Source organism: Cyprinus carpio, chromosome A1 (assembly GCF_018340385.1).
Source record: "Cyprinus carpio isolate SPL01 chromosome A1, ASM1834038v1, whole genome shotgun sequence".
NCBI classification, from domain to species: Eukaryota; Metazoa; Chordata; class Actinopteri; order Cypriniformes; family Cyprinidae; genus Cyprinus; species Cyprinus carpio.
The window spans coordinates 3,798,503-3,813,271 of record NC_056572.1 but is presented as its reverse complement, the minus strand read 5'-3'; the positions used below and the strand labels follow the sequence as shown (position 1 = coordinate 3,813,271).

General features: G+C 35.9%; 1 protein-coding gene across 1 annotated transcript in view; it reads right to left on the bottom strand.

Moving 5' to 3' along the window:
- The window catches only part of LOC109057876 (sorbin and SH3 domain-containing protein 2-like), a 49,624-nt gene that overhangs the window by 15,420 nt on the left and 19,435 nt on the right, over positions 1 to 14,769 (bottom strand). The window contains 11 exon segments of the mRNA XM_042766501.1: positions 769 to 852; positions 3,134 to 3,248; positions 3,495 to 3,699; positions 4,691 to 4,741; positions 4,841 to 4,907; positions 6,427 to 6,602; positions 9,924 to 10,044; positions 11,440 to 11,826; positions 13,441 to 13,992; positions 14,345 to 14,469; positions 14,641 to 14,667. Coding sequence (XP_042622435.1) covers positions 769 to 852; positions 3,134 to 3,248; positions 3,495 to 3,699; positions 4,691 to 4,741; positions 4,841 to 4,907; positions 6,427 to 6,602; positions 9,924 to 10,044; positions 11,440 to 11,826; positions 13,441 to 13,992; positions 14,345 to 14,469; positions 14,641 to 14,667 — 1,910 coding nt within the window.

The following is a 14,769-nucleotide window of genomic DNA, read 5'->3' as shown; positions in this document are numbered from 1 at the left end:
TTTGGGGTGGGTAAGATTTTTTATTTTATTATTTTTCTTTTTATTATTCTGTGCAGTTTTTCTATTGTTTCAGCATTTAGAACTTCTTGAAGTGAAATTATTCAGCTTGAAAAATTAAAAGTTTATATGTTGGTGTTTAGATTAAATATCAAAACAGGACCACTTTATTATCCAACATCTTTTCTTTTTTAATAAAAAGAGTTCAACTTGACTTAATAGTGTTTTCTGCACAGGTTCTGCAGCTATAAGAGCGGGTGTATGATACTGCAAACAGAGCCAAAGCAAAAACACAGTGTTACACACTAAAAGGTAAAACTTATTAAAAACCACTGCTATTCTTCTAAAGACAACACTGTACCCCATAATACTTGCTCTTTCGGTGAGTATTTTGAAAACAGTGCATGATTGTTTACTTGAAATATTAGCCTTGGGATCTTATGTGTCTAATGCCTCACCCACTGCCTCTAACATTATTGTTGTGCAAATTGTTATTGTGGTGATGTTAAATGTCATATTTCTGTTTTCAGCGTGCAAATTACCCCAAGTTCTGAACAAGTCAGAACTTGAATCCTAAAACTACACACACCCACACACACACACACACACACACACACACACACACACACACACACACACACACACACACACACACACACACACACACACACACACAAACAGATGCTTGTCATTACACAACAGCATGTGTTTACCGGACAAAAAGATTACAGCCTACAGCATGCCAACCTGCCGCACTCTCTCTCAACTTACCGGCCGTCCAAACTCCAACTCAGAAAAGAATTTAAACCAAGGCTCGTTCTCTAAATCTATGTCATCTGGGTTTAAATCAAATGTCTGGAGCAAGAAGCAACATAGAAAAAGAAAGGTAAGAAGAAGAGGAAAAACAATGAGAGGAAAATAGAGATGGAAATCAGGGTTAAGAGGACAAAAATATGCTGTAAGGACTGGTGAGGAAAAACAGAGGAGGATGATGTTTGGGTCATCAACACATTCTCACTCACACAAGTAAAATACGTCAAATTAATAAGACTAAGGAGATAGACCACCCAAACATGCAAATTCCATCATCAATTGCTCACCCTGATGTTATTCAAAACCTGTATGAGTTTCTTTTTTCTGCTGAACACAAAAAAATATAATTTGAAAAATGTTGGTAAGCAAAACAGCTTTGGTTCCCATTGACATCCATTGTACGGACTAAAAATACAATGGAAGTCAATGGGAACTGAAAGTGTTTGGTTACCATCTTTCTTTATTTTTAGCAGAAGAAAGAAATTCATACACGTTTGAAACAACATGAGGGCAAGTCAAAGTTTTATTTTTGGGTGGACTGTCCCTTTAATATGTGTTGTGCCTCTCAGTACTGTCCAAGAGGGGGAGACATCATGCTTCTTCCTCTCTGCTCTCTCTCTGAAATCTCTTTCTCTCTTCCTTAAGCTACTGTATGACTGTACATGCTGAGAAAGCTGCCCACTCATTTTGCCCCCTGGGACATCTCCCACTGCCATATCCACGGTGTTTGTGCTGAGGGCAGTGCTGTGATTCAGCCTCCTGACATTTCTAGCTCATTGTTCTCTGAACCAAGCCGCTGGCTACGTCTGCGCTGCTTTGTCTGACACCCTTCCAGCTTTCTACATCTACACTGCAAAACAAAAGTTCAATTGCTGTCAAAGGAGACATAAAACATTGAGGTTATTCCTCTCCTGAGCCATTTTATTTGTCTCGCCTTAGATAAATACAGTAGAATGTGACATTATTAAGGGGAGATTGGGACATACTGTATTGCTGGCAAAATTTAAATCTGCATTGTTTCCTTAAAGAATACCACAGCTGAATGTTTCAGGCTAACCTAATAACTGATTGCTTTTAGGTTTGGCCTACAACATGAACTAATACACAAAGGAAAACCACATTGCTTACAATAAGCACCATATTGCTTACAGTAAGCAAACTCATGGCTGATGGTCCATTATTTGGTCAAACGATCCATGAAACAGAGGGAAAACACAGCCCTGGACACAATCAGCAGGCTGGAAAATTGCAGTTTGACACTGTATTAAACAGTAAGTTGGGAATGCGACACCTTCATAAAGCAGAACTCAGATGGCTGTAGGCTACAATGAAATAGAGAGTTTTCATAAGACTGGATTGCCGTTCAAAAGATTGGGGTAAGTAAGATTTTTTTGTAAGAGCTTGGGATCAGTAAATCACAGTTAAAATGATAATATTGGCTTGTAACTGTTTTCTATTTGTAATATATTTTTTTAAATGTAATTTATTCCTGTGATGGCAAAGCTGAATTCTCTAATCTTTAGTGTCATATGATCCTTCAGAAATCATTCTAATATGCTGATTTGTTGCTCAAGAATCATTTATTCTTATTATTCATGTTTAACAGGTGCTGCTTCATAATTTTGGGAAAATCATGATTAATTTTTTTCAGGATTTTTTTTTTTTTTTTTATTTATTTTTAATAGAAAGTTCAAAAGAACAGCATGTATTTGAACGGAAATCTTTATAACACTATAAATTGCATTACTGTTATTTATTGCTGAATAAAAGTACTAATTCATTCTTAAAAAATCTGACAGACCCAGACTTTTGAATGGTTGAGTACATATGAAAGAAATGAATTAAACATAAAACATGTTTAGAAGAATGTTTAGGTTGTTCTTTTCAACGCAATGAAATTAAATAGATTCTGTTTAGCTTCAAATTGAGTGGGTATGTGTAAATATGAATGTGTAAGTATATTAAAATGGTCCATATGATGTGTGCACTATTTCATTTAATTGTTTTGAGGCCAAATGATAACATTGTCTAAGGAATAAATCAAACCTTGTCATTATTTGCTGAAAATGTGGTCAGTAATGAATGGCATCAGTGACTAACGTGTGAACCAGAAACATCATCATAAAACCTGTATGTTTGATTTTATGATTAAAGAGACTGTAACAGCACTGAATTACTCTTAAACCAAGGAGATCACAAGAACAGGATTGCCTTCAGACCTTAGCAACCTTGAGTCCTTGTGAGGATTTTCACAACAGTTTAAATGAAATTGATGAAAAACAGTCACTTAAGTGTAATGATTTAACTAAATAAGATCACTCACCGGCCTTTCCTGCTCAAGGATGGAGGATTTGCCAGGCTCATACTCAAAGATGCTCCGTGGTTCTGCCCGGTATTTACGTGTATCCACTTTTCGATCTGGAGGACCCCACTCATTTCTACAGATGAGAATGAGAATAAGAACCAATCAGAGTGGTTGGACACCTTTGGAGACTGTACACTGAAAAAAATCTGGTGTAGGATTTACTAGAAATTCACTCAGAAATTGTTAGTAAATTTCAAGCAATTGATTACAAAGAAATGGCAAGTGACACACTGAATTAAACTAAGACTATTTTCTTGTAATTGCACTCCAATAATCGTTGTTTTAGTTATAGTGAAGCACATGAGGTCAGGTGTCTTACGGGTCAGGTGAGAACTCTTTCTCTCTGTCCATGTCTCTTGAGCGGAGCTGGAGGAGAGAGGGCATGGGAGGGGGTGGAGGGGGCACGGGTGATGGTGAGAGCTCCCGGTGGGCGGCACCGTCTGGCGTTTCGGAGGTATTTCTAGAGAGAGGCCGGTAGGTGTGCGTTCGAGGGGGCGGGTGGGTATGGACAAGAGGGTAATTGTCTAAGAAAGAAGCACAAATATCACAGTAATATAACAGATAAATTAAACAAATGTATGGTGGCTATACATATTTGGACATTACAGCAAAACATAAAACATTTGAATGTACACTACCTTTTATACGTTTTTTTAAACAGTCTTTTAAAAAAGTTTTCAAATTGACTATTATGCTCACCAAGGCTGCATTTATTTAATCAAAAATACAGTAAAAAACAGTAATATTGTGAAATAGTATTATAATTTTAAAGAACTGGTTTGTATTTTAATATATTTTGAAATGTAGTTTATTCATGTAATGGTAAAGCTGAATTTTCAGCATGATTACTTCAGTCTTCAGTGTCACATGATCCTTCAGAAATCATTCTAATATGCTGAATTGTGCTCAAGAAACATTTATTATTATTATCAATGTTGTGCTATAACAGTTTTTTCAGGATTCTTTGATGCATAGAATTTTCAAAAGAAGAGCAATTACTTGAAATAACACTAAAAGCAATCTTTTGTAATATTATAAATGTCTTTACTGACTTTTATGCTATATAAACAAATTAAATTCAAAAGAAAAATCTCAATTGACCTCACAATTTTAAATTGTAGTGTATATGACAAATTCTTATATATATATATATAATATGTATATTATTTTAAAGAAACTATAATAATTATTTTAAAGAAAATATTACAATAATAAATTATATCATAATCAAATATAATAATAATAAAACTATTGTTTAAAATTAAGACAAACAAACACTTTCAAGATGTCAGCTCTTTTTTTTTACTCAAATCAGTGTTTCAAGTATATTATTTGTTTATTTCCAATAGAATATAAACATTTTAATTGTACATTGTATTACAGTTACTATATTCTAAAAACACTTCTTACAACACAGACTTCACACAGAATTCAGACTTTTACTACACTTTACACAGATTTTAAGTAAGCCGAAATAGAAGTTAATATCAGATCTTTAGATTTCACAGAACTTACCGTTGTTTATGACAGCGTATGTTGCATTATATGTGTCTGCATAGTCATCATCTGGTGAAAAACAGCATTAAAAAGAAGATTAAAAAACACATGAAATGGATACTTCAGGATATGTTCTGTGTATACTCCCACTCACTCCATCATACACACCTGCTTTATGAACCATGTGGATCTGTTTGAACATGGTCTTGTACCAGTCCTTAGGTCTGTCCACAGTCTAAATAGAAACACACACACACACACACACACACACACACACACACACACACACACACACACACACACACACACACACACACACACACACACACACACACACACACACACACAGAAGTGGTTGCCTTGTCAGTTTGCTGGTTAAGCGCACAAACAGCTAACAGCATTTGCCATTACCTGACAACCAACAAAATCACTAGAGCACAGAGAGAAAAACAGACAGGGAGTATCATAGTAACCTGCCAGGAATGTTCTCTTCTGCTCACAAACACACACATTCACAGACATTCTGAACTGCTGAGAGCTCAAAAGCATTCCTCTAACCGCAGTAAGAGGATCAAATGTCAGAACAACTCAAACACAAATCAAGAAACAAATGCCCTTAAAACAGATCATTAACAGCTGATTTAAAACTGACCAGTGACATTCAGACAGCTAGATGTCATACTGAGTGATGGGTTTTGTTCTGTTACGCTGGGCCCTAACCAGATGCATCGTGATAGGTAATAAAATATCACGTTAATCTCAGTTTTTGTACTAACCATTCGCACCCACAATAAGTGGGAGAACATTCTGTCAGTCCTTTTTGGTTTCTATTTCTGTGCCATTGCGGTGTATAGTGTCGTCAACTCAAAATCTCATTGGATCAAAAAACTGCTTCATAAAAGTAATTTTATATAAACAGTACAGTAAACAGAAGTAATTTTTAGACACAATAATGGCAATTACTTTGTGTATTTAGCCAACAAAAACAGCTCCAAATGAAATAAAAAAAAAAAAAAACACTCACGTTTCTTTCCTGAATGAATCAGTGTTTTGAACTAACTGGTTGAATAAATGATTCAACGACTCACTCCTAAAGAGAGTGCTTTGTGGCAACATACTGGCTCAAGGATGTAACTTGCAGACTGTCAGTTTATCTGAACATGAAACACTTCACTGTGTTGTTGGACTAAAAAAATACAATCTGAAATCCAGATCAAACTGTTTCATAATAAACAATCAATGTTTACTGTTTCTATCACATCGATGCAACAGTTATGGACAGACAAATTACTTGTCTGTAAACTTAGCTGATTATAAATATATCAGTCATAAATTAAGACAAAAAAAATGACACTATATGAATTTGAATAGTCATAGCGACACCAGTAATGACAACTGTGTATAAATTGTGGTACGTATAATAAACTCTCAAGTTTGCTACAATGAAACATAGCTGGTATATAACAAATCAGCAGCAAAATACACAGAAAAAAGGCACAAGATTTACTTTTAAACAATTTTCACTATGAAATTGCTAGTAAATTTCACAAATAATTACAAAAACCCCCAGCAAGTATCATTGAATAAAACATGCATTCTTTAACTAGAAAGACTGAATTAGCATTTTCTTGTAAAACATACTTTATTTTTTTTTATTTTTTTTTTATTTAAAACTAAGATAAGATATATATATATTGTTGTTTTTAATTTGTAATTTTTGTCAGTTCCCTTAAAAATGCCTGGATATCACTCACCGTTCGGATGGCGATGGGAATGCCTGACTCATCCACTGGTCCTATGCCTTCGTAATGGGGCGCTTTTATGACAGACACCTTCTTCTCTTCCTCTGAGAAACGAGCGATGGGCACAGAGCTACTGACCACTGTCTGACCAGAGACAATAGACTCTCTCTTCACCGTCTCTGAACCCTCTGAGTGAGCGAGTGAGAGAAAGGTTGGTGACAGATTAGAAAAAAAGACAAAAAAAAAACTGCTGTGTAATTCTTTTCTGTCCCTTACAATTTATTCTTGTCAAATTGTGAACCCAGTAACAGTCTCTCTCTCTCTGTCACTCTCCCTCACACACACACACACACACACACACACACACACACACACACACACACACACACACGAATGAATGACACACACACACACACACTTGTAAAATTGTGAACCCAGTAACAGTCTCTCTCTCTCTGTCACTCTCCCTATTAGACTACTGCCATAGATATGGTCACACCGCAGGACTTAAATTTTGTTACTGTTAGGACTTCATCGGATGCTAAGATTCATCATAAAGGCAATTAATTGGCAGTCCATAAGAACGTCACACTAAGCAATCAAAAGCTGCCTTTGACGAAAGCAATCTATAATGATGCCCAAAATTTGTATCAGATGGCATAATCATGGCACATATCACACACAGTGTCAGCCTGAAAAGGATATGGTGACAGAAATTGGGAATAGAAACTAAATGGCATGTTAAAGCTTGACAGTCACAGTCAAATCTAATCTAATAGAGCAGGAACACTGACATGGCACAAGCTCTCACCCTGACTAAGCATCCTGAACTATGAAATTTGTATGACAGTATAAATGAGACAGCTACATTTATTCCTTCACATCTATGCAGGTTTGCAGTAGCAAAAAGGCAATGACATGAGGAAACACTACAGCAAACTATTTGTCTGCATTTAAACTACTACAACATTTGTTTTGCTAAACAAATCCCTACCGAAGGGTCAGAGCTTTGCCTCTCCTCAGTTTCCCTCTGTTCAGGTATTGATTGCTCTGGTCTGGCCTAATGGATGCTAATGCATCATATCCTGAGGACCGGACTGCACCATTAACTACCAATACAGGCATATAACAAGAGCTGTGCATTACATATCCATTATTTCAGAGCACCAAGAAGTGTAGAATGTCCGAATTCACAGCATTCTAAAATTAAAAGGTAAAAACTACCCAGATGTCCGACTGCTTCCGGTGAGATTTTGGAGTGCACATTTGATGGACACATTAATATTCCATAAAGCTACACGAGAGGAGTTGTGAATGGCAGTGAAGCATCACAACTGACACTTGAAGGTCATGTGATAGTGACAATGCCCATTTTCATACTATATAGAACATGCCTTTTTAACTACCGTGAAGTAAGTTTTAAACAAAAGGTAGTACAGTAACTACAATATACTGACATTCAAATGTTTGTGTCTTTTGTGATAGAAATTTATGCTTTTATTCAGCAACATATGCATTAAATAAATCAAACGTGAGAATAGTTACAACCCTTGTTTTTTTCTTGTTTCTGTCTCTCTTTTGTTTTGAAAGTGTTTGTGTGGGTGTGTTGTTTTAGGGTTTTTCTACAGCGAAATGTGAATTTTTTGTTTAATCACTTACCCCCATGTTGTTCCAAACCCGTAAAAGCTTCATTCATCTTCAGAACACAATTTAAGATATTTTGGATGAAAACAGGGAGGCTTGAGACTGTCCCATAGACTGCCAAATAAATAACAAAGTCAAGGTCCAGGAAACTATGAAAAGCATCATCAGAATAGTCCATCTCTTTTTGGAGAGACACAGAGGCGAGGAATTGTTGAATAAAGTCGTTATTTTTGTTTTCTTCATGTACAAAAAGTATTCTCGTCGCTTCATAACGTTACGGTTGAATCACTGATGGCAGATGGACTATTCTGATGATGCTTTTCATACTTTTCTGGACCTTGACACTGTTATTTATTTGGCAGTCTATGGGACAGTCTCAAGCCTCCCTGTTTTCATCCGAAATATCTTAAATTGTGTTCCGAAGACGAACAAAGCTTTTACGGGTTTGGAACGACATGGGGGTAAGTGAAATTTTCATTTTGGGATGGAGTATACCTTTAATTTGGCTCCTGAAGGCTAATGATTGGCCCATCTGGATTGGTGCATTTAAAACTAGGCACACCTTAAAAGCCCTGATGTCACTTCCTTTCCCCAGAGCAGAGGAGAGGGAGGTAGAGAGAGAGTTGTTGGGTATTGGCTGTGTGTGTTCTTAGTTGAACTTTGATTGTTTAGAGTGAGCATTGTTTGATCTTTGAAAGAGATACGAACTTTGTAAGTAGAAACTGTTTGGTATTTTGACACCATTGCTTGTCATGATCTCTATTTTTGGTTAGGGTTTAGGAAAGAGGTCTTAAAATACGGAAGTTTTGTTTATTATTTTGGCCTGGTCAACTCCTGAAGGAAATTCCTTATTTATTTATTTTGATGGTTGTATTTTTGTATGGTTTCATTTAAAAACCCTCAAAAGAATCCCCGCTTCCTCTCTCTCTTTTCATGTTGCGTCCTAAAACCCTAGACGAGGCATAACAGAGTAAACACATTTACAATGTTACAAAAGATCTATTCAAAAAATGTTTCCACAAAATATAAAGCAGCAAAAGGTTTTAGCTTTTCAAAGTTTTTAACATTGATGATAATAAGAACCATTATTAATAACTATGCAACAATAAAAATTGAGCAGTTAATCAGCAAATTTGAATGATTTCTGAAAACTGGAGTAATGATGCTGAAATTTCAGCTTTCCATCATAGGAATAAATTATATTTTTAACTACTGTCACTTCAAATTGTTTTAATATTTCACAATGTTACTGTTTTACTGCATTTTTTAATTAAATAAATGCAGCCTTGATGAGCATAGGAGAGTTCATAAAAAAAAAAAAAATCATAACGTTTCCAAACTTTTGACAAGTATTGTATCTACTAGACTATGTGTAACATGTAGTAGAATTTAAAATACACAATGAAGGAGTATAATCCGAAAATAATCTTTTAATTATAAATCCACAAGAAATACACACAGGAGAATCACAGAATCAAACATTGCACACACAATGGTAAAGAAAAAATAACCCACAACAAATGAAAAGAAGAGGGAGTATAAATAAGGAGACTAATAAATGAATAACCATGAATAAATCAGGACTAATAAGAAACTAGGGCAACAGAACTAAACAGGGCAGGTGAACAGGAATAAACACAACAAAAAATCCATAACGTTACACTATGTGATTACAGATGCAGGTTTTTTTTTTTTTTTACAAAAGGCAGTTACAAAAACTATACAAAAATGATACATACCATACAAAAACTAGATTTACATGTGGTTCAGACATCCTTTTCCAGTCTTAGTGGACAGTTTTAGGCCTGAATAAGCAACGTTTTGCCGATAGTCAAAACTCTGCTTTGCAATGCTAGCTCACTCACCTGAACTACGACCCTGCTGGATCTTAACCAGGCCTGGGCTGAGGGTTGGGGGTGGAGGTGGGTACACAGGTGGAGAAAAGGGCCTCTGAGATTGAGAGCTTCCATTCACAGCCATCTGACCCTGGGCAACATACAAAACAGTTTATAAGTGATTGAAATATGGGTAATGTTATTAGTAGTCACTTTAGGTCAAACATGTATGTGGGTGACAGCTATGGGACAATAAGAAGTTAGAAGAATGAGAAATGTATGACATGAGAGTACACATCAAAAGACAAATTTGAAAATATTACAGATACTCAACAACAAATGTATCTGAGTAATGTCATTACTGAGGAAAATGCTGTTACAAAAAAGACAAAGGTTGTGATCAGACGTTAGTGCTTCTGTAGTAAAATGAGAGGAATGATGGACGACAAAAGGAGAGGTAACTGGAAAACTGTTAGACCACATGACAATAAACACTTTAAAGAACCTATAGTAGATAATGAGTGCAGGACAATCTATGTAAGAAAAAGTGTTAACACTGGAATATGATTCCATTATACATTCATATTCCAAATAAATTCAAGTCTTCAGTCACCAGAGGCAAAAGATGCAAATGTTAATCTCAAACACTCATCATAATAAGTCACATGGAAAATCATAGATCATCATACGAACCCTTAAAGCCCACATAAAATTAAAATGAACCCTATTTCGATTTCAAGTGAACCCTTTTTCAAACACATTCCAGGGCAATTCATAACTGGACATTACTCCAAAGAAATGTGCATAATCTCCAGGGCAATTCATAACTGGACATTACTCCAAAGAAATGTATATATATATATATATATACTAATTATGTATAGTGTTAAAATTAAACTTTTATTTAGCAAGAATGTATAAGTTGATCAAAAAGTTATAGTAAAGATATTTATATTTATTATTATATTTAAATCATTTAAATATTATTCTATTAATCAAAACATCTTGAAAAAAATGCATCATAGTTTTCCACAAAAATATTAAGCAGCATGAATATTTTCAACATTGATATTAATAAGAAACATTTCTTGAGCCAAATCAGCATATTATAATGATTTCTGAAGGATCATGTGACACTGAAGAATTGTCATCACAGGAATAAATGATTTTTTTTTTTTTATATATTAAAATAGAAAACAATAACTGTAATAGTACTCTGACCCTTTTAATTCCCAATGAATACAATCAGGTCACATTCTACAGTTCTACATTATGTTACTTTAAAACATGTCACATTATGTTGACTTTAAATGGGAAACAGCATACATAGCACACAATGAAAAGCTGCATACATAGAGTGAAAATCAAACATAAAAGACAAAAGACAAAGCAGCCATCTGCTATAAGCTGACGCATTATAGCATGTGACTTAAAGTTAGACATTCAATAGTGCAGAAAAACTAGTGAGGACAGACAAACAAGAGTAGACTCAAACAAACATGACACCAGACTGAGGTGAGGTGCGCCAGTCGAGCGTGATAGTTACGTTAGTGCCCGTGGCAGCTGATGGGGCGGTAGGAAGCTCGTCAGGGGTATTGGAGGCGTGGCTGAGTGTGGGGGGTGGGGTTGGCGTGGCCGCAGGGGAGGAGTCCATGCCGCAGATCCGCAGCTCCTCCAGCCCAACCGTGGATGATGAATAATGACTCAGTGCCGACACAGTTACTGGTGATGGGGCAGGTGAGGCCGAAATTAGCCCGGAACGTTCCAAAGGGGTGAAAGGTGTCGGTGAGAGGGCTTTGGGCAATAGCCCTGAAAGGAAGTCAGGGGAATCCTGACTGGCCCGGCTATACGGTGACCGGCGAGCTGATGGGTCAGGGGAAGGCGGTCCAGAAGAGAGCGGGCCGATGCTCCCACTTACAGGAGAAAACTCATGCTGATGGAGGCGTGTGGGAGGGAATAAAAGGGAAGGAAGACAAGATAATAAAGTGAACACAAAGCAAAGCTGGTGAGCACAGGCAGATTGAACCATGATGAGTGAAGAAGAACAGGTGAATCTGTGGGAAGGAATAAACGGTACTTGGCTGGAAATATGTCTGTGTACGTTCACTCTTTTCCATCAGATGAGGGTGAATGAATGCTAAATGTGTTACACTCAGTTAGTTTAAGAAAGAGAGATACAAAAATTTCTAAAAGTCTGGAATAAATAAGATTTCACCAAGGCTGCATTTATTGGATGAGGAAAAACAGTAAAAGCAGTAATACTGTGAAATATAATTACATTTAAAAGAACTGTTTTAATATATTTTATATTTTCAGAAACCATTAACATATTATAATATGCTGATTTGTTGCTCAAGAAACATTTCTTATTATTATCATTGTTGAAAACAGTGAGTGCTCCATAATATTTTTGTGGAAACCATGATATATATTATTCCAAAGTTTGGGGTAAGTAATAAAAGTAAAAAAAAAATAATAATAATAAATAAAGAAATAAAGAACTGAATACTATTATTTAGCAAGAATGCATTAAATTGATCAAAAGTGGTCATATGATTTTTGGCCAAAATGGTAAAGTTATAAGCAGAAATGTCAATTTTTCATATCTTTGACCCGTAGGTGCTGCTTTGCCGAAACTACTCATGTGCCCTCAGGTCATGCTTGTACTAACATAGCATTGTTGAGATATAGCCTTATGTCTATTTTTGCACAAACTTTGTCTAATTCATTAACGCGCTTTAGGAAAACGGTTTGGTGTATAAAAAAGCTTTTGATAACTTTTTGACAGAATGCTCTGGAGATGATCTGAGCCAATTTTGGTGAAAACTGGACAAATTCAATTTTTCGGGAAAATTCAAACCTGCGGAAAAAAAATCTTGAACCATAGAAATTTTAATTTTGGTATGTATTTGACTCGGCATGAGCTAAGGAATCAGAGGGAAAAAAAATGTGCTTCTAGACCTTACAGTTCAAAGGTTATTAGCAGAAATATGAGTGCAAATTTGGCCTATTGGTGGCGCTAAAGAGTTTGAGATAGAGACTCCAAATTTTCTATGGATAATATTGAGCCTCTATCTGTGTGCCAAAGTTTCATAACTTTCCCACAAGCGGTTCTAGACACCCACAGCAAAAGAAGAAGAATAAAAAGAAAAAGAAGACGATAAAAAAAAACTAGCAGATACAATAGATGCCCTAGCACCTAAGTAATAATAACTGACAGCAACAAATCAGCATATTAAAATGATTTCTGAAGGATCATGTGGCATTGCAGACTGTTGAAAATTCAGCTTTGCCTTCTCAGAAACAAATTGTATTTTAAAATATATTCAAATAGAAATCAGCTCTTATAAATTGTAATAATATTTCACAATATTACTGTTTCTACTGTATTTTTTATTTAAATAAATGCAACCTTGGTGAGCATACGAGCATACTTCTTTCAAAAACATTAAAACATCATAATTATTCCAAACCTTTGACCAGTAGTATAAGTGTACATTATCACAGTAAATACTGTAAATGACAGTAATACCACCAAAATGCTCACTGGTCTTGGTGGTACAACAGGGGCTCGCGTAGGTTCAGCGAGGTCCACTGGGTTTTTCTTGGATACAGATTCAGACCCTGACTGGGTCTCTGCTTTGGGTTCTGGACTGCAAGGAACTAACTGGACGGAGAGAGAAGCTACGTGTGTTTCAGAAGTTGCAGTGGGGTCTTGAGCTGGGGGGGCAGTTGTACGTTTTGGCTTAGTTTTAGACTTAGGGTCAGTTTTAATCATATTTGTCTTGTTAGGTGCTGCATTTAGTTGGTCAGTGGTAAATTTTGAAGATGACAATTGGTTTCCCAGAACCCGAGTTATAAAACTGTTAGCATTAGCTTGTTGGGACAAGGGGGGCTCCTCCAGTGTGGCTCCAAAGGTGCTAGTGGAGCTTCGGGTGGTCTTAGAGTATGAGTACGAGGAGGTGTAAGAGCCTGTGGAAATAATATCATGACTATGTGGGGGAGAGAGGGAGGTATCTGACAGCATTGCAAGGGAACTGTAAGATGGGGGGTTAGGGGTCATGTGATAGCTCTCTCTCCGAGGGGGCGGCAAGGGGACCTGTCAGAGAAAAGGTCAATTCAAATATATAAAGTCAGTTCAAATAAAATACATTTTCTCAGAGAAATTTCAATTTGACTGCTTTAGGGGTCAAGAAAATCACACTTGATATGAACCCTCTAGAAAGAAGTTATCATATTGGAAAAAGAACATGACGAATATTAATCCCAAATCATTTTTGAAGCAATATCATTTTAAAACAATGTATAACATGAAAGAAGAGGATTGTTTGTTGTAGGAAAAAAAATGAAGAGCGTACAAAATGTAACAGTAGTATGACCAAGAAGCAAGAATGCATTAACAAAAAAATAAAAAAAATCAATATAAAAATGTATTATGAATAAATATGCACCAGTGTGGGAGATTTCTTATCCTGTAGGTTTGGTCTAACGCTGCGGAAGCCTTTAGCAGTCAAGGACGAGCTACTGGCATCTCCATTCCTTAACCCTTCGGACACACTACGTGAACGCCAGGCATCTACACACAAATAAATAAATAAATACAAACACCCACACAAACAAATTATTATAGTTATTGTTAACTAAAACTAAATCTAAGTGAAATAATGCTCATACAAAATAAAATACAATAGAAAAATATAAGTGAATTAATGCAAATACATAATAAAAACATCCAACAGACACTTGCCTGAATCTGAAGACTGGGAATCACTACCTGTACAGTGGAAAAATAAAGCTGTATTAATATAAACACAATATTGTAAAAAATTACATAAGTGAGCTAACAATTCGGAAGCGGAACTGCAAAAAAATGGCC